Below are 20808 nucleotides of genomic sequence, written 5' to 3' on the forward strand. Positions count from 1 at the left end.
GCTAATGTAGAAGCTGCAGCAAGTTATCTAGAAGATCTAGCTAAGAAGATTACTGAAGGTGGTTTCACTAAACGGATTTTCAATGTAGACAGAACAGACTTCTATTGGAAGAAGATGCCATCTAGGATTTTCATAGCTAGAGAGGAATAGTCAATGCCTGACTTCAAAGCTTCAAAGGACAGGCTGACTCTCTTGTTAGGGGCCTAAGGCAGCTGGTGACTTTAAGTTGAAGCCAATGCTCACTGACCATTCTGAAAATCCTAGGGCCCTTAAAAATTAGAAATCTAATCTGCCTGTACTTTCAATGAAACAACAAAACCTGGATGATAGCAAATCTATTTACAATATAGTTTACTGAGTGTTTAAGCCCTCTGTTGAGACCTACTTGCTCAGGAAAAAAGATTCCTTTCAAAATATCACTGCACATTGACAGTACACCTGGTCACCCAAGAGCTCTGATGGAGATGTACAAGATTAATGTTGTTTTCATGACTGCTGACACAATATCCATTCTGCAGCCCATTAGCCAAGGAGTGATTATGACTTTCAAGTCTTATTATTTAAGAAATACATTTTGTAAAGCTTATAGCTGCCATAGATAGTGATTCCTCTGATGGATCTGGGAAAATATGTTGAAAACCTTCTGGAAAGTATTCACCTTTCTAGATAGCATTAAAAACATACATGATTCATGGGAAAAGGTCAAAACATCAACATTAATAGTAGTTTGGGCAAAGTTGATTCCAACCCTAATGGATGACTTTGAGGAGTACAAGTGGAGGAAGTAACTGCAATTGTAGTGGGAATAGCAAGAGAACTAGAATTGTAAGTGGAGCCTGGATGTGACTGAATTGTTGCAATCTCATGATAAAACTTTAACAGATGGGGAGTTGCTTCTTATGGATAAGCAAAGAAAGTGGTTCCTTGAGGTAGAATCTACTGGTGAAGATGCTGTGAAGATTGTCAAAATGATAACAAAGGATTTAGAATATTACATAAATGTAGTTGATAAAGCAGCAACAGGGTTTGAGAGGATTGACTCCAGTTTTTAAAGTTCTACAGTGCTATCAAACAGCAATCCATGCACAGAGAAATTATTTGTGAAAAAAAGAGTCCATCAATGTGGCAAATTTCACTGTTGTCTTATTTTGAGAAACTGCCACAGTCACCCCAACCTTTAGCAACCACCCCATTGATCAGTCAGCAGCCATTATTATCAAGACAAGACTCTCTACCAGCAAAGGTTACAACTCACTGAAAGTTCAGATGGTAGTTAGCGTTTTTTTAAGCAACAAAAATTTTAAGTTAAGGGTTTTTTTTTTAGATATAATGCTATTGTACACTTAATAGACTACAGTGTAAACATAACTTTGATCTGCACTGGGAAACCAAAAATTTCATTTGACTTACTTTATTGTAATATTCGCTTTATCCATGGTGGTCTGGAACTGAACCTGTAGAATCTGTGAGGTGTGCCTATAACATGCCCCTCATTTCCTTCTGAGTCCTCACCAGCAGCATCCAGATTAAGATCCAGATGTTTATTAAAAATCTATTCAATGTAAGTTAGGTTTTCCCTATCACACTTCTGAAAATTCTTGTAGTTTCTGCCCAATATCTAATTCCAAAGCCACTCTCACATTTTTATTGTTAATGCAGCATCCCACATCCAGGTACCACAATCTGTGTTAGTTTCCTGTTGCTGTGTAACAGATTACCAGCTTAAAATTTTGCAGCTTAAAGCAACACAAATTTATGATTTTACATTTCTTTGGTCAGGAGTCTGGGTACAGATTAGCTGGTTCCCCTTTTCAAGATATCACCAGACTGAAATCAAGGTGTCAGCTGAGACTACAGTATCATTTGAGGCTCAGAGTCCTATGTGAAACTCATTGGTTATTGTTAGAATTCACTTCCTTGTGATTGTAGGACCATTTTCTCTCTGGTTGTTGGGTGGAGTACACTGTCCATTCCTAGAGGCCACCCTTTGGTCTTTGCTGTGTGTCCCCTACATAGGCAGTCATAACATGAAAGGAATATTGAGGGCAATTTCAAAGTTCTGCCTACCAAAGTAATTTGTTTATTACAATATAAAGGACAAATACTATTTTTTTCTTGGTCTTTTATGCTTCATACATATTGGTTTCCTTTAATGGCTGACCACTCTGATACGCTTTAAATCGACATTTCTTGAAGAAGACTAGCAAATACTCTAAAGCAATGATCTTATCAAGAGTCAGTAGGTGGGGAGGAGGGGTGATATAGAAAGGCACTGCTCAAAACTGAAATTCTACCACTACATTACTTTCTGTTGGTAACTCTCAGTTGGTGAGAAGAAATGTAACGTTGAAATTAGGGATTTTTCCTTCCATTTTACTTCTCTCCTAAGCTTAAATGACATATAGAGAGTGAAGAATTCCACAGTTTTTCTTCTTGTTTTTTGAAGCTGTCCCCTGAAAGCAGGGAACAGGCATATATGATTTCTATTTAGATAAGTGGTTGACATGAACCAGAGGCCCAGAAAGGCAATTTAGACTTGTGTTTGTTTTAGTTTCTCTTCTCTCACTGGAAAAATGTAATGGAAAAGTTGACAAATATTAAGCACCACTCCAACTTCAATAAAAATGTTTAGACACATGCTGTTTTCTATCTTGAGGCAACATCCAATAAAAATTTCACTGAGTTTTATCTTTTTCTCCTTAAAATCCCAATTCTTCCTCAGTCTTTCCTAACTATATTAGGCAATAATGCTTTTTCTCTACTACCTGATCTATCTATACCTACACCCTAATAGAAAGAAATAGTAATGTATTTTTTTAATTAGCTTTTAGTCTTCTAGAGTTATAATAGTGCTTTTATTGTTTCCACTTCGTATATATCGGTCTTGGTGTTGACCATTCTAGATTAATAGATAAAAGAAATACTTTCACATGATTTAACATGTCCTCTAACTATTGTAATTATCATTTTGGATTTAAATGCTTAGGAAATTAGAAGTTAAGAGAAAAACAACGGATTGCTATCTTGAGTAATGGATTTTTAAAACAATTGTGTTATCAGTTCACAAATTCTAATTTCAATAACATCTAAGTGGCATCTTAGATACGCTTTGGCTGTTTGAGGAGGGAAGATCTTAGACTTTAGCCATAGAATTTGGTTTCGTTAGCCTTACAGCTTTTTTTTCTTTTTTTTTTTTTTTTTAAATAGGAGAAGTTTCCTTTTAGAAAACACATCTCTTTTGTTTTTTGTTTTATCAAAGCATGTGTTACCTGAAGTTGGGGCTTGTTTTTTTCTGACAATAAAAAAACATTCAGACAGCTTCATGGGACAAAGAAAGGCAGTGCTGTCTCACTTTTGTCACGTTTAGTTTGTTTTTTCTCTTGTAAACAGCATTATTGAGGCATAATTGACATATATATAAAAAACTATACATACAAAGGACACAATTTGGTAAGTTATGAAATACAGATGCATCTGTAAAACTCATCATCACAGTAAAGGTAATGAACATATCCATCATCTCCAGACATTTTCTCATGTCCCTTAATCACTACCACATGCTTCTCCAAAGAGCAATGCCATCCTCAGGCAACTGAACTATTTTCTCTAACTATAAATTAGTTTGCATTTTCTATAATTTTTTACATGTGTAATCATAAATTATATACTTTTTTTGTCTAGCTTCCTTTATGCAACATGATTATTTCGAGATTCATGTTGTTGCATGTATCAATAACAGTTCATTCCTCTTTATTGCTGATTAATAATCCATTGTGGAAATACACTAAATTTGTTTATCCATTTACTTGTTGATAGACATTTGCTTGTTTCCAGGTTTTGGCTTTTACAAATAAAGCTGCAATGAAGATTTGCATATAAGACTTCATATACATATGTGGTTTAATTTCTATTGGGTAAATACCTTGGAGTGGAATGACTAGACCATATGGTTGACTTAAATTTAATTTTTTAAGAAACTTTCACCAAATATTTTTCCAAAGGGTACCATTTTACATTCTCACTAGCCATTGTTCTAGTTCCTTGTCATCTTTGTCAATACTTAGTATGGACAGTCTTTTTCATTTTAGCCATTCTGATAACTATGTAACAATGTCTCATTGTTCTAATTTTCATTTTCCTAATGACTAATGATGTTGAGTATCTTTTCATATGCTTATTTGCCATCCGGATATTTTCTTTGACAAAGTGTGTATTCAAATATCTTGCCTATTTTTTTTAAGTGGGATTGTTTCCCATTATTGACTTTTGACAATGCTTTATATATTCTGAATAAAAATCTTTTATCAGCTATGTGATCTGCAAATATTTCCCTTTAATTTGTGGCTTTTTTCCCCCATTCTTTTAGCAGTTCTTTTCAAGAAGCAGAGGTTTCAATTTTGATAGATTCTAATTTATCATTTTTTTTCTTCTAAGGATCAAACATTCGATATTGTATTTAAGAAACTTTATGTAACCCAGGATGATTTTCTGAGTTAATTGATTTTTTTTCCTAACTTTGAAAAAATGGCCTCTGGGGTATTACTGTATGCAAAAAAGATTATTAAAATTATTTTTAAATTTTTATTAAATTAAAAATTCTAAAATTCTAGTTCTTAAGCTTCTAAGGTCAATTTAATTACTTTATTGTAGAAAAGTTTAAGTCACTTAGAGCTAGAAGCTCTAGAGCTTCTAGAGCTCTAGAGCTAGAAGCTCTAGAGCTTCTAGAGCTCTAGAAGCTCTCTTCTAGAGCTCTAGAAGCTCTAGAGCTTCTAGAGCTCTAGAGCTAGAAGCTCTAGAATTCTAGAGCTTCTAGAGCTCTAGCTCTAGAGCTAAAAGCTCTAGAATTCTAGTTCTTAAGCTTCTAAGGTCAATTTAATTACTTTATTGTAGAAAAATTTAAGTCACTTTCAAGGAGTTATTTAATTGGGTATATAATTTTAAAACTTTGTTAATTAAACTTTTTAAAATATTTTAAGCTTCATTCATATTTTTAAATATTAAATAAATATTAAATAAAAAAATTTTAAGTATTTCAGTTGTCTGACAAAAAAATCATCTTCCTGATTATTTAAATAAATCTGATGAATGAAAACTTACAAGTATGCTAAGATTAATTTCTTTTATATGTTCCAGTGGTATTTGATACATTTTAAAATACAAGTCTGAACTCATTTTCTCAATTACATTATTTAAATTGATATCAAAGACCAGATCTATTATTCTAACTGACCTATTTCTCCTAAATATTAGAAACACCTAAAATACCAAATATGTACAGATTCTTTAATTTTAAAAAATACTATTATATGGGCTTGCATCTCTTAAACTTTTTATAAACTTCATTGTGAATCTTTTGGATCAAAAGATACTTATAATTTTGGAGGTTGCCTTCTCAACTCATTATGATTTCTTTTCTTTTCTTTTCTTTTTTTTATGTTTATGTATTTATTTTGAGGGAGAGCTTGAGTGAGCAGGGGAAGGGCAGAGAGAGGGAGAGACAGAGAGAATCCCAAGCAGGCTCTGCACTGTCAGCACAGAGCTGGTCACAGGGCTCGATCCCATGAACTGTGAGATCAAGACCTGAGCCGAAATCAAGAGTTAGATGCTTAACTGACTAAGCCACACAGGTGCCTCTCATTATTGTGTCTTAATGGCCAACAAAGTCCTTAGCTAGGATGGTGAATAGATCTTTGCCCACACAAAGAGCTCTGTAGTGGCACACACAGAGCTCTATTTTATAGTTGTTTTGTTCTTAAAATAGGGTAATCTTATAGCCCTATTTCCTTAGAATCAATTTAAACAAACCTAATTCATTAGTCTAACCCCAGACGGATTGTTACATGACTTGATTGGATTCAGTTAATCTGTTTACTATTTCAATCTTTTTGGAAACACTTTTCTATGCTTCCTATTTTTGAGTGCCACAAATCCCTCAGGATTAAAATGACATCTGTTAGAATCCTTCTGTGGCTTTTCTGACTGGTCACAGTTTTAAGGTCATGACCTAATATTTGTGTTAACCAAAAACACAAAGATTCTGGTTATGTAATATAATTAATTTTTCTTATTTGAAAATCTTCCCTTAACCTTCATTATCATGTAGCCTACCACATTCAAGGAAACAAGTAAATAATACAGGTATGTTAATTGTAGAACAGAACCTCTTTGATGGTAAAATAATGCCAGTCATACATCTATACCCCAAGTTGTCTAGTACTGTGTCTAAAGGAAACAACTGAAGTTAATACACTTTTAAGAATTTTCATGACAAATTGTTTCCGTCATCTATTGGTTGACTTCAAGCTTTTTTTCCTCCACTTTTCCACTTTTTATTTATTTTTTATTTGCATTCTTCTTCTACTTCTGCATTTCTTTCATTCCCTTGTCTTCTTTCAAAAATTTTTTTTACATTTTTTATTTTATTTTTGAGAGAGAGAGAGACAGAGACAGAGACAGAGACAGAGCACAAGTGGGGGAGGGGCAGAGAGAGAGGGAGACACAGAATCCGAAGCAGGCTCCAGGCTCCAAGCTATCAGCACAGAGCCTGATGCGGAGCTCAAACCCGCAAACTGTGAGATCATGACCTGAGCCGAAGTCAGTTGCTTAACCGACTGAGCCACCCAGGTGCCCCTCCCTTGTATTCTTTCAGAGATAGTGATATGGAAAGCCATAGTAAAGGTGAATAAAAATAGAGAAAACTGATAACGATAATGATGGCAATTGTCAAACATGGTGATGGTAGATAATTTGTAAATTATAGTGTTGTTTGATTTTTAGAAAGCTGTTTTAGCAATACATTAAGTTTTGAGATTGGATGATTTGAGGGGTGAGGCAGTTTTAAAAAGTCTTAAGCTTTTTTTCTAGCAAGCTGTAAATTAAAAATATCAAATCTATTTTGTTAGCTATATAATATTGCTTTCAAAAATAGTGTTCCTTCTATGTTTTGAAGTTCTAACGAGTTCCGGCTAGAGATGCATAGAGATCCTACTTCACTGAATAGACAAATACTTTCTAATAAAAATTAACAGGAGACTAATATGTAATTCAGCCTGATTGAGTCAAATAACAGAAGTATAATCAGTAATCTTTATAAGACAAATCAAGCACTGAAAAATTCTGTTGTGTTCAGAAGTTACTTTTACTTTTTCATTTTCTTATAGGAAGTAATTATATATTTATTATGGTGATTTTCTTTCTTTTTTTTAAATTTAAATTCTAGTTAGTTAACATACAGTACAATATTGGTTCCAGGAGTAGAATTCAGTGATTCATCACTTACATACAATACCCAGTGCTCATCACAGCATATGCCTTCCTTAGTGCCCATCACCCATCTAGCCCATCTCCCACCACCTTCCTCCATCAACCTGTAGTTTGTTCTCTATCATTAAGAGTCTCTTGTGGTTTGTTTCTCTCTCTTCTAGCCCCGCCTTTCCCATATGTTCATATGTTTTGTTTCTTAAGCTCCACATATGAGTGAAATTATATGGTATTTGTCTTTCTCTGATTGACTTATTTTGCTTAGCCTAATACATACTAGCTCCATCCACATCATTGCAAATGGCAAGATTTCATTCTTTTTGATGGCTGAGTACTATTCCATATTATATATATATAAACACCACATCTTCTTTTTCATTTCATTAGTCAATGGACTTTAGGGCTCTCTCCATAGTTTGGCCATTGTTGAAGAAAATAATTATGTTTTAAAAACCAATTTCTTTAACACTAAGTATAAACCTGTATCTTAAGTTTTAGAACTTTGTATATGATACAGATCGTTTGCTTTACAATGGAATGCATAAGGTGTAATCATAAGCAACTTATTTTGTCTCCTTCCTTCCTTCCTTCCTTCCTTTCATGAGGGAAGTTCTTCTCTTGCCTCTATGTAGAAATTCAGGTCCATAATTCTCTCCTTACAGTCACTTAAGAACTACAGTCACTCAAGTTGAAAATACAAGGTCAATTCCATCATTAAAAATGCCTAGTCAGTATATTAATCAACACTTCAGTCTTCATTCAAAGCTATTCCTTCCCATAGCTACGATTAGCTATAGGCGGGAGGCAATGTGCTTAGCTTCTCCTTTTGTTACTTATCTCCTCACCCACTTGCAAGTTGCTTTATCTGACCCAATTAGGATTTAAACTGGGGGAAGGAAGAAAGATAGAGAGGCAAATAATTTTTTTTACCTGACTTGTAACTCATTTTGAACTTGATATGTGCTTAAGGCTGTTTCTCTTATGTGTACTCTAGTGTGTTCTTCAGAGAACTTCACTGGAGCTGTACTTTCTGTGACACTTCAAAATATGATCCCTTCTACTAGCCAGTACCTAATTCTTCTTCTGCTTCCTTCTCCTTCTCCTGTCTTCCTACCCCCTCATCCTTCCTGTTCATCCCTCCTACCCCTCTCCCACCTTTCCCCTCCTGATGGTACTCTGGGAACCACAGGAGGTACTCTGAGTAGGATTACTTTTTTTAGACAGCTTTACTGAGATATAATTGCCATACCATAAAATTTACCCTTTTAAAATTTACCTTCAGTGGTTTTTAGTATAGGTACAGAGTTGTGCAACCATTGCCACAACCTAAATTTCATAACATTTTCATCTGGGTAGAATTTTGTTAGCTCCAAGCTGTTTATACCCCACCCCAATTACAGCATGCTTCCTCACTCTGAGTCTTGTATGCTCTCTCCTCTCTGGCTGCTGTCTCAGAGTGACAGCCAAAACCTGTAGATTCCTGAAGTATCAGGCACCAGTCTATGGTGTCCTCCTTTTGGTGAACTCCCTAACACCGGGGAAGTGCTCCTGGGGGTTCCATTGAGCCCTCTTTTGCTGGCTAGATGTTAAACAAAGGCACCTTCCTGCATCCCTTCTACTTTGAGGGAGACATGAAAATCAGTACACCTATCTTCAAAGAAATTCCTCACATGTAATGTTCTCTGTACTCTTTATACCTTATGTGTAGGCTTTAGAGCTATCTAACCAGTTCTCAGACATATTACTTTGGAAATTTGCTGCAGGGTAGACTTACTCAAAAATCCTGTTGGGTATCTGATTCCTAATAGTATCTTGACGCATCTGTTGAAACTTCCAATTCAATACAGTATTTTACGTAGAAGATAATAACTCCTATCTCTTAGAAAGGAATGAAGCTTATTATTTTTTAAAAAATAAATATGCTGCCATTTAATAAAGTGAATATGAAACTGAGAGTTTTTTGGGGGAAGAGGTGTTTGAATAAATAATCACTTCTATACAAGCTAAATAAAAATGACTGGCTTTTTCTAAGCAGTATCTTCTGTCTTCCCTTTTAACTACCACATTGTTCCACTTAAGTACACACCCCTCAAGGTAGGCTCTAAGCATAAAATGCTATAGTAAATATTTGAAAAGAAAAGTAACAGGACAAGGCTGACCTCATTTGTAGCTGGAGTTGCTTTTTTTTCAGTCTGGGTTAAAGTATCATAAATGTAATTTGAAACAAAATATTAGCTATTCTTGTTAGTTGAGTAAACAAAATCAACTTTTCTCTAAAACAGCTGTTTTTTGTTGGTTAATTTTAAAATTTAATGGTTATAATTACAGAAAATAAGCATTTAACATTTTTCACTCCCTCTAGCTTCTTTGCTAAACCCATCTGCTTCTACCTACCAGTAGATACACATTATGCTCAAATTGGTTAGTTTGGATAGAAATCTTAGTGATCATTGTAAGGAATAATTTTCTTTTCAAGGAATGTCAATGTAGGACACTTTATATAGATGATATAGACTCCCCCCACCCCCTGCCTTCATAACGAAAATAGAATTATTGAACACCGTAGAAAACCTTAAAATTTATTAATATTATCACCCACTTAATTTAATGCCATTGAAAAAGATTGTCCCTACAAAAATGTCACCACAGAGTCAACCTCCTGATTTTTTATTAATTCAGCCTCTACAGAGTTAGATTACAAAGCATGTTTACAGGAATAACCCTTTTCCCTGCCATAGCCACCCCAAAATGGCAATGTTGTTTCTATTATTATTATTCCCATGTCACGGATAGAAAACTGAGGTTAGAGGTGAAATGGTCTTTCCAGGGGCAAATGGTAAGTTGGCAGCAAAGTTGGGTCTGAAAGTAGTTAAGTCCATCAGTGAAAAATTTTATAGTTATACTGTATATATTGAAGATGTAGAAATCAATTAGTGAGTAGAAGAAATGTGTTCCATCTTATTTCAGCTTCATGCACCATGGCTGTAGAAGCTCTTCTCTACTCTTTTTTACCTGGGATGGATAGGATGAAGCCTGAAAGTATAATCTGAAAGGCCTTCAGTTCTGCTCTGATTTAATCATCCACACTTTGGTGCCTCCTGATACCTTCAAGTCTCTCTCTTCTGCCATGAAATAGTCACCACCTATTTTCCAGTTCAGGCTCTGAAGCTGATCCTGTTGGGCTAGGGCAAGTAGTTATTTTGAGATTTTTTTCCCTCTAATTCTTCTATCCTCCATGAGTTTAAGCCGTAGGATTATGTTTAGATTAAAGGCCATATTGAGAAATTAGGTAGATAGGAACCTCAGTCTCGCATCACTGTTGTAGAACTTTCACCACTACAAATGCAGTGCAAGTTGCTGATATGTACCCCTTCTGTTTCCTTTGTTTCTTAGGTAATATGCACGTGTCACTAGCTGAGGCCCTGGAGGTTCGGGGTGGACCTCTGCAGGAGGAAGAAATATGGGCTGTATTAAATCAAAGTGCTGAAAGTCTCCAAGAATTATTCAGAAAAGGTAAGTTTTTTTTTGTTTTTCTGGGGTTTTTGTTTGTTTGTTTGTTTTTCTGTTTGTTTTTTTTTTTAATCAGGTAGCTGAAAAGGGCAAAGTATAGAAGGAATACTTCCCCTTATCTTTCTTTGGGCTAAAAAAAGCTCAGATATCTGAGCTTCAATATCTGAGAACATCTTCTATGTCCCTGATACTGTGCTAGGTGCTGAAAGTGTAATGGTGATCAAAACCAAAAACATTCCCTGTCTGGAGCTTGTAATCCAGTGTAGAAAATAACTATTAGTAAAATACTTATATAAACAAATGTGAAAAATGCAACCATGACAACGGCTACAAAGGACGGGGTTCAGTGACTCTATGAAAACCCGTAATAGGTTTGACCTGGTCATGGGGAGGAAAAGGAAGGTTCCCTGAATAAGTCATCTCTGAGCTAAGATCTGAAAGAAAACAAGTTAACCATATGAGAAGGAGGGGGAAAGGTTCCTGGCAAAGGGGATAATATGTGCATCCCTGTAATTCTAAATTGGGTTAATGTGGACCGAATAACTAATTAGTTTGGTGCTTCCCTGTAGAGACAGTCAGCTGGTCCAAATGACTGTGTACCATTTTGGAGCTAGAAAAGTTAGGGAGTCACTCTTTGTCCAAACACATTTAATACTATACTGAAAGTCTCCACGTGAAGACTTTGAAAATGGTGTTTGCCATCCATTCACTCCACATGGCCAACTCCTATTTAGAATAGGAAAGATACCAAGCTTCATCTAAAAGAAGAATTAAACTTTAAAATTGATTTGCATGATATAATCAGGCACAGTAAACATTACAGAAATGGGGGCAGATTTGAGTGTATAGTAGTTCTCAAAGTATGGTCTCTGGATGAGGAGCATCGGCATCACCTGAAGCTGGTTAGAAATGCAAATAATGCAGACCCACACTAGACCTACTGAATAAGAAACTCTAGGGGTAGAGCCCAGCAATTTGTGTTTAACAAGTCCTTAAGGATATTCTAAAACGTGTGTTAAAATTTGAGTCATTGTACAGTGGAATTGCTAAAGACATGAGCCATGGGAACCTTTTGGAAGGTGTAGGGGTAACCACTGATTGAGTGTAGGAAGGTCTAGAGAAGAAAGGAAGAATTTTGGGGACAGATGGTAAAGCTTTGTTATTGTTGCTATTATTTTCTAACCCTGGGACAGGGATTTAAAATAGTGTTACGGCCCACCTAATTCTGCTAGAACCTAGATGTTTGAAGATCTTTGATTAAAGGCAGGATTAACCTAAAGAAAATTTATTCATTTTCTCTAATGCCGCTTACCTAAAATCTAGCTATGTTAAGTAGACCTTGTTGTTTTGTTTGCTTCATTTTAATTTGGAAAATTTGGAAGTATGGACACTCTGGAATATAGAGCGGTAACCATGCTCCATAGATGCTGTTGAAGGAAGGGTATGTTGGTGACATTCCTTAATTAATTAACAAAAGTCAATTTAATATTTAAGAAACGGTTCTTGCTTGTGAGGTAGATCCTCTTACTTGCCTTACTTGTCTATTGGGAAGATCCCAATAAACAGAGGATGAGACTATTGCCCTTAAGGATTCATTCAGATCAGACAGATGCATGTGAAGAATTTACTACTTCAAAACTGTGCCAAATGAGTGATTGGGATGATAAGTACTACAGATGTTCAAAGGAAGGAGAGATAATACCTCTTTTTATTATAGTAATGGCAGGATCACTGCCCTGTTCATGATTCATGCAATATAAAGCATCTTCCACACTGTGAATGCTTAAGGAGTTTTCTTCTTTCAAATTTTGAAATGTTAATAAAGGTTTTATTGTCTGAATGTAAAGTACTTGTAATTAAGATGCAATTATTGCATAACATATTGGCACATTACAGAGAAGAGACTTACTGGATGTGTTATAAAATTAATTGTGAGGCAGTTATATTTTAGACACTGTTCAGTGGGGGCTGGTTACCGTAGGGCCTTCAGTTCAATTCACAGGGTAACATCAGTAATAGAGAGAAATTGCATTTGGCTTCTTTGGCAGTCTGGGAATTGCCAACTATTATATTTGCCAACTGGGAAATTTGTACTTCTTTGGAGGAAATTTATGCTTATTTGATTTAGTTTATCTGAAATCTCTGTAGTTTTTCATTCCTCGTTTTGATAGCACAATGTCTTTTTGGCACAAGTTCATCACCTGTTATAACAAATTGAAATAAAATAATTATTAGTTTGCTGATTTTGTGAATGAATGGTGTTGGTCTTGGTTTTCTATTAGACACCCTTATGAATATAAAACTAAGAATAGTGGAGGGTGGAAGCAAGTAAAATACAATGGTCCTTAAGAAGTTTGTTTTTCTAAAATGTATTTTCTCGGTTTTATCTTTCTGTGTCTATTATGTAAACCTTAGTTTTGGCTCTTTTGGCGTTTTTTCTTCTTGAACTTGTATATTGCTCCTATGTCATTTTCAGTATGTAAGTGCAAGTTTGCATTCTTATGAATACAAGGCTGGAAATAAACATTTCTGCTGGGGGATTATTGAACACAAATCAAGAAAATGTTGTTTCTTTATCTTTTTGAGCCTCTTAGCAATTAAAGTCTTTTAGACTTTTTTAAAACAAAATGTTTGTGGCTGTTATTCAAGAATAATGATATCTAAGCATGACCTTATTGAAAGACACCATATGTAAATGAGTTTCTCTTCAGAGAAGGAAAAATATAAAACTTTATTATTAAAATGTGCAATCTATATTGACTATTTCTTAAAATTTTTTGAGTTTTTTTTGTGGCCTTGCATATGGTCTATTTTGTAAAATATTCTGTGGGAATTTGAAAAGAATATATATCTTCTATTTCTAGGATACAAATTAAGTTGGTTAATATTCATGCTTTTAAATTTTTTCTGTAACCATAGTTAACTTTTTTCTGTTTGAGTTTATTTTTATTTATTTTGAGAGAGACAGAGTGTGCGCTCACGCAAGCCCGGGAGGGGCAGAGAGAGAAGGAGACAGAATCTTAAGCAGATTCCATGCTGTCAGCGCAGAGCCTGACACAGGGCTCAGACTCACAAACCGTGAGATCATGACCTGAGCCAAAGTCAAGAGTCGGCCACTTAACTGACTCAGACACCCAGGCGCTCCCATAATTACTTAAAAAAATTTTTTTTTTTTTTACATTTATTTATTTTTGAGAGACAGAGAGACAGAGCATGAGCAGGGGATGGGCAGAGAGAGAGACACACACACACACAATCTGAAGCAGGCTCCAGGCTCCGAGCTGTCAGCACAGAGCCCAACGTGGGGCTTGAACCCACAAACCGTGAGACCTGAGCCGAAGTCAGACACTTAACCGACTGAGCCACCCAGGCGCCCCTCCCATAATTACTTTTTATACTTAATCTGTCAAATTCATAGAGATAGTTAAAATCTCCCATTATAGTAATGTCTATGCCTATCTTCTTACTACTGCCAGCATGTGTTTTCATGTTATTTTGTATGGTACATATAATGGCTAATGACTAATTTAAATGGACTGAATATTTTATCAATATAAAATAAGGCTTTTTTTCCCCTTTTTACTACTTATTGACTTAAATTCTATCTGGTCTGCTCTTAATATTGCTACATCTTCTTCCTTTTCCTCACCATTTACCTAGTATATCTTTTTTCCTTCTTTATTTTCAGACTGTATTGCAATTTAGGTATCACTTATAAATAGTAGACAGCTAGATTTTATACTTTTTTTGCCTATTTTTTAATTAGGAAATTAAATGTGGCCAGTGAAATGAAAGTTCTGGAAGAATTTCATTAAGGGTCCTTCCATACTATGACTTTCTACTTGTGTGCTTCTCAGTCCACTTTATAAATTGATTGGGAGGCATAGCTAATGCCAGAAAATAGATATACATTTAAGATTTTAGCTTTTACATCATGGATGAACTCATGCAAGACTCAGTGGTCCTAGATAATGAAAAAACAATTCCATTCTCATGTGCATTCTAGATAATCTTTAGAACTGAAATTATTGCTGCCTTGGAAAATTTAGTTTACAATTTTATTAGTTCCCCAAGACTGTGATTTTTTATTCTTAGTTATGGAACTGTTGCTCTTTGAAGAAAACAGATGTTTTGAATCTAAGGGATTTCAAAGTATTAGGGTGGATGATTGGTTGTTGCTAAAGTTGCTGCTTCATGACTAATCAGAGGAAAAGAGACAATCTTCCTTTATGAATCAAAGATATAAATCCCTTTATATGTAGTCATTTCTGGTTCCCTATTTATTAAGTAATAATTAGTGAAATTAGTAAATTAGTTACAAAGATAATAAAATAAAGCATTTTGATAAAGTGCTAAAAAACAAACATTCACTGTCTAAATAAAAACATTCAAAGAGTTACCAGCAAGTATCCTTAGAAAATTAAGAAGATTATGTTATATTTCATATTCTTTTTGGGAAACAAATCTGAATAAGGTTGCAGAGAGCAGGGCATATAGACTCCTTTGGCTCTATTTCATGTAAACACTTGCTTATTATATGCATGAGTGAAAATACATTACAACAGATATCTGGGACAAATATCAAATAAACTTCTCTGTTCTTATTGAAAAGTGTTTAAAAATTAGAGTTTTGGAATACCTTTTTTAAAAAGTCTTATGAGAGAATTGCCTATTATTTTATTATCAAAATTAAGTGAAATATTAGGTTTGTTATTTTTTGTTGTTGTTCTGTGGAATTGCTTTCATGAATAAATACTTTCAGGGAAATTTTCTTGCTACTAAAAATGAAAAATAACATACCAGAAACATATAAACTTAGAACCACACATACATATGTTTTTTAAATTTATGGAATCAAACTCTTTGAGCTGGAAAGATCTTAACCCATTTCACCTAATCATTTTTAGAGATAATGAAATAAGGCCCAGTTTAAATGACTTGTAAGAATATTGGCAGAGCAGAAATAATATAACTATTTTAAAATAAGTCATTGTGAGCAGTACCTATTTAAAGCCATAAAATTAATTCATGTATACATGACAGTAAAGTTTTAAAATTGATAACTTTCCTATGAGCATATCACCAGGATGTTTAGAGAAATAATATTAGATGACAAAAGTGACATCACTTCAGATTCTACACATTTTAAAAGAATAATAAGGGAAAGTTATGACCAAAGGTATTGAAAAAATTGAAATGGAAATTGAAATTCAGTGCTGGAATTGAAATGCACACCTTATAGATAAAGAAGATGTATATATGTACAATGAAATATTAGTCATCAGAAAGAATGAAATCTAGCCATTTGTAAGAAGTGGATGGAGCTAGTGTGTATTACACTGAGGTAAATAAGTCAGAGAAAGACAAACACCAATGATTTCATTAATGGGTGGAATTTAAGAAACAAAACAGAAGAACATATGGGAAGGGAGGAAAAAAGAGAGAGGGAAACAAACCATAAGAGACAGTTATGTTGGAGAACAAACTGAGGGTTGATAGAGGGAGATGAGTGGGAGAAGGGCTGGATGGGTAGTGGGTATTAAGGAGGGTACTTTTAATGAGCACTGGGTGTTGTGTGTAAGTGATTACTCAAACCAATAATGCACTGTATGCTAACTAACTAGAAATTAAATAACAATTTGAAAAGAAAAATATCACAATGGTATTGGATAGATCCATAGCAACATTGAATGCCATATCACAATGGAGTGATGTCTTCAAATTACTGAGGAAGCATTCTTTCCAAGCCAAATCATCAATCAAATGTAAGTATCAAATAAAGACATTTGCAAACATACAGTGTCTCAAAAAATGTACCTTCTATACACCATTTTTTAAAGAAGCTATTGCAAAACAAAGGAACAAACAAATAAAGAAAAATGGAAGACCCTGGGTTGAAGGTGCATGATATATGCACAGCCGAGAAGTGAAGGTAAATCCTGGGCTGATAGCTGTTCAAAAATCCTAGAACATGTCTAATTTAAACAGCAGGAGACAAGAAGCCTCCATTAAGATGTCTTTCAGGGAAAAAGAACTACTAATCATTTTCAGAGAGGTTTAACAATTCTTTGGAGGGTATAGGAAGGGCAATGAAAATGAAGCAAATGACTACTAATCAGCCTTCTAAAGATATTTGATTTATTAATTTGTGTATACATATTGCTTTCATACAACATTAACTTTAAAATACTTGCACAAGAATGCAAAATGCAAAGATATCATTATATCACTGTATGTTATATCACAAAATTAAAAATAATCTAAATGTCAGCAGGAGTATGATTATATTATGGTACTGCCAAATGAAAGATTACTATGTATCCTTTAAGAAGGAGAGAGAATCTGGATGTGTACTAAATGAGAGCTAGATATATGTTTAAAGGGGAAGAAGGGAACAGGTTCAAAACTTGGCTACATAATGTGATCCTGTTTTTTAAAGTAAAAAAAATTCTTCTAAATATATATTACCTTTAGACATTGAAAAACAAAAAATTGGGGAACTTTGGATTTTTACTTCCTAATTAAATTTTTTTGTATTGAATTGTTTACAATGAGGATGGCCTTTGTGTACTCACAAAAATCAACACAGATGAATTTTTACAAAGATTACTTTTGAGCATAGAAGTCAATTTTTCCATACTTTCATTTAACAAAATTCACTCATCAAACTATGTGTTTGGTATTGGGGAGACAGAGATGAATAAAATATATTTTCTGTATTTAATTAAAAAAACAAAATGGACACCTTAAAAGACAAAAACTACCAAAGCCTATTCAAGAAAAGTAGATAACCTGGATTGCCCTATATCTATGAAGATGAATGGATGTATATTTTTAAATGTTCCACAAAGAAAACCCCAGGTCCACATTGCTCCACTAGAGAATTCTAAGAAGTTATAAAAGAAATAATAATAATTTTATATCAAACACTTGAAGAAAATTGAAGAGGATCAAATACTTTCCAACTAATTCTGTGAGGTCAACATTAATATCAGAATCAGATAAACCCATTAGAGGAAATAAAACTGTAAACTAATATATCTCATGAATGTAGAAGCAAAACTTTTTAACAAAATTTTAACAAATTGAGTCCAATAATATATAAAAATGTTAATATATCATGACCAAGTAGATCCCAAAAATACAAGACTGGCTAACCATTCACAAATAAATCAGTGTAATTCACCATATTTATAAACTATAGAAGCAAAACCACATATTCATCTCAGTAGATTCAGGAAAAAAATTTAATAAAATCTAACATCCATTCCTGATTAAAAAAAACAAAAAACAAAACAAAACAAAAAAACCTCTCTGCCAACTGGAAATAGAAAAGAACTACTTCAACTTGATAAGGGAATCTACAAAAAACCTATCACTAACATCATACTTAATGGTGAAACAATGAATTTTCCCCCCCTGAGATTATGAATAAGTCAAGGGTGTCTGCTATCATTACTTATACTGAACATTGTGCTCAATGTTCTAACCAATGCAATAAAGCAAGAAAAGAAATGGAAGGTATCTGGATTAGAAAGAGGTAAAACTATATTTATTTGAAAGCAACATGGTTATCTACATAGAAAATCTGATAGATCTACCAAAAAAGAAATGCATTAGAACTAATAAGTGACTTTAGTAAGTTACAGGACACAAGATTAATATACAAAAATGAATTGTATCTTTACATAGTAGCAATGAATAATCAGAAATTTAAGTTTTTAAAAAGCATATTAAAATGATAAAAGGAGATTAGAAGATGGTGGGCAGAATAGGAGGACTGTAGGCTCACCTCATCTCATGGATACAACTAGATAACTATCAAATCATCCTAAATATCCCAGAAATTGCCCTGAAGACTGGCAGAACTTCACAACTAAAGGTAGAGAAAAAGCCACATCAAAGAAAGTAGGAAGTGTGGAGACATTACTTGGGAGACAGACAGATTGGCTGCTGTACTGGGGAGGGAGCCATAGTTGCAGAGAAGAGTGAGAAACAGTCCAGCACAGAGGGGAGCACACAGGGAAAACAAATCCTCATAGCAATTGGCTTGGAAAGGGAAAGAGCCTGAATTTCATGAGTTCTTGCAACCAGTGGGGTGTAAAGCCTGGACTTTTAAACGTCACTGGCTTGGCTCTGAGAGAGCTTGAGCAATATTGGGGCTGCTCTTGGAGAGAAGGTAGGCAAACAGCCTACAAATATATAGCATGGAAAACAATGATCTGAAGAGCACCTGAGGCACACATTGGGGAGGTTATTTACTCATTTTGGAGTGTGTCCCAGAGAGACTGCATTTAGGGAGAGACCCCTCTGAGAAAAAAGGAACTGACTGGCACCATTTTGTGCCCCTGGCACTAGGCATAAGCACAAGGCCAGCTGCAGGAAGAGCTCAGGGCCTACATTCACTATCTAACTTGTTCACACCGAGCCAACCCCCACCCTATGCTCCGGTGGAACCACCGCTCCCAGTCACACTGGCCTTAGTCCCAGCACAGTGGGCCTGTTCTCCCAGAACACTGGCCCAAACCCCAGCCAATACCACATTTCCCCACACGAGAGTTTTGCAGAGCCTCAGTTCCTGCCATGGTGGCAACAGGTTTTATTTCACAAACAGACAAGAGCACATCTGGTTACAATGTACCACATTCAGACCAGAGACCAAACATGCCCACAGCAGTCAAAGAAAGCCTCTGCAGACAACTGGCCTGAAGGACAAAGTGTCCAGGACAAAACATGAGAGTACATGCTGCCTACATTGGAAATATTCCCAGAAGAGCCAGGCCTTGGGAAACATGAGACATTACATGGCAGGGCACTCCAGGACCTCTTCTTTATAAGGCCATTATCCTCAAGAACAGGAGACATACCTGACTTTTCCTAACATAGAGAAACAGGCACAGACTTACACAAAATGAGAAGACAGAAAATATATCCCAAATGAAAGAACAGGACAAGGCAATGGCCAGAGACCTAAGCAAAACATAAAAGTAACATGCATGATAGAGAATTTAAAATAATGGATCATAAGGATACTCACTGGAATTGAGAAAAGAGTGGAAGACACTCTTTCTTGACACAGAGATAAGGAATAACATAGTATAGATAAAGGGCTCAATAAATGAAATGAGAAACATGCTTGATGGAATGAACAGCAGGCTGGAAGAGTAGAGGAATGAATCAGAGACCTAGAAGAGAGTAATGGAAAGTAATGGAACTGAACAAAAGAGAGGAAAAAGAATTATACAAAACAAGAATAGACATAAGGAACTCAGTGATTCCATCAACCGTAATACCATTCTTATTATAGGAGTCCCAGAAGAAGAAAAGACAGAAAATAGGGCAGAAAATTTATTTGAAGAAATAATAGCTGTAACTTCTTTAATCTGGGGAAGGAAGCAGATGTTCAGATCCAGAAGGCACAGAGAATTCCCATCAAAATCAACAAAAGCAGGCCCACACCAAGACATATTGTAATTAAATTGTCAAAGTATGGTAATAAAAAATTCTAAAAGCAGCAAGACAAAAGAAAACAGTAACTTAAAAGGGAAACCCCAGAAGGCCAGCAGGAGATTTTTCAGCAGAAACTTCATGAGCCAGAAGGGAGTTGCACAATATATTTAAAGTTCTGGGTGGCTCAGTCGGTTGAGCCTCTGACTTCAGCTCAGGTCATGATCTCACGGCTTGTGAGTTCGAGCCCCGCGTTGGGCTCTGTGCTGACAGCTCAGAGCCTGGAGTCTGCTTTGGATTCTGGGTCTCCCTCTCTCTCTGACCCTCCCCCATTCATGCTCTGTCTCTGTCTCAAAAATAAATAAATATTTAAAACAAAATTAAAGTGCTTAATAGTAAAACTCTGCAGCCAAGAATACTCTATCCAATATGATTATCATTCGGAATAGAAGTAGAGCTACAGAGTTTCCTAGACAAACAGAAACTAAAGGAGTTCATGACCACTAAGCCAGCCCTGGAAGAAATAGTAAAGGGGAATCTTTAAATCAAGAGACCAGAAGTGACAGGATAAGGTGTGAAACATAAAAGCAG

The 20808-nt window shown here is 35.1% G+C and overlaps 1 protein-coding gene across 7 annotated transcripts in view; it reads left to right on the plus strand.

Annotated features, from left to right (window-relative positions):
• PTPN13 (protein tyrosine phosphatase non-receptor type 13) overlaps positions 1 to 20808 on the plus strand; it is a 231141-nt gene that overhangs the window by 45928 nt on the left and 164405 nt on the right. For all 7 annotated transcript variants that reach the window (XM_078445941.2, XM_060655667.3, XM_060655665.2 and 4 more), the window contains exon 2: positions 10654 to 10773. In XM_078445941.2, the coding sequence (XP_078302067.1) occupies positions 10659 to 10773 (115 nt within the window). In that variant the 5' untranslated portion in view covers positions 10654 to 10658. The remainder of the gene's footprint in view (positions 1 to 10653; positions 10774 to 20808) is intronic.

This window comes from Panthera onca, chromosome B1 (genome assembly GCF_046562875.1).
Source record: "Panthera onca isolate mPanOnc1 chromosome B1, mPanOnc1 haplotype 2, whole genome shotgun sequence".
NCBI classification, from domain to species: Eukaryota; Metazoa; Chordata; class Mammalia; order Carnivora; family Felidae; genus Panthera; species Panthera onca.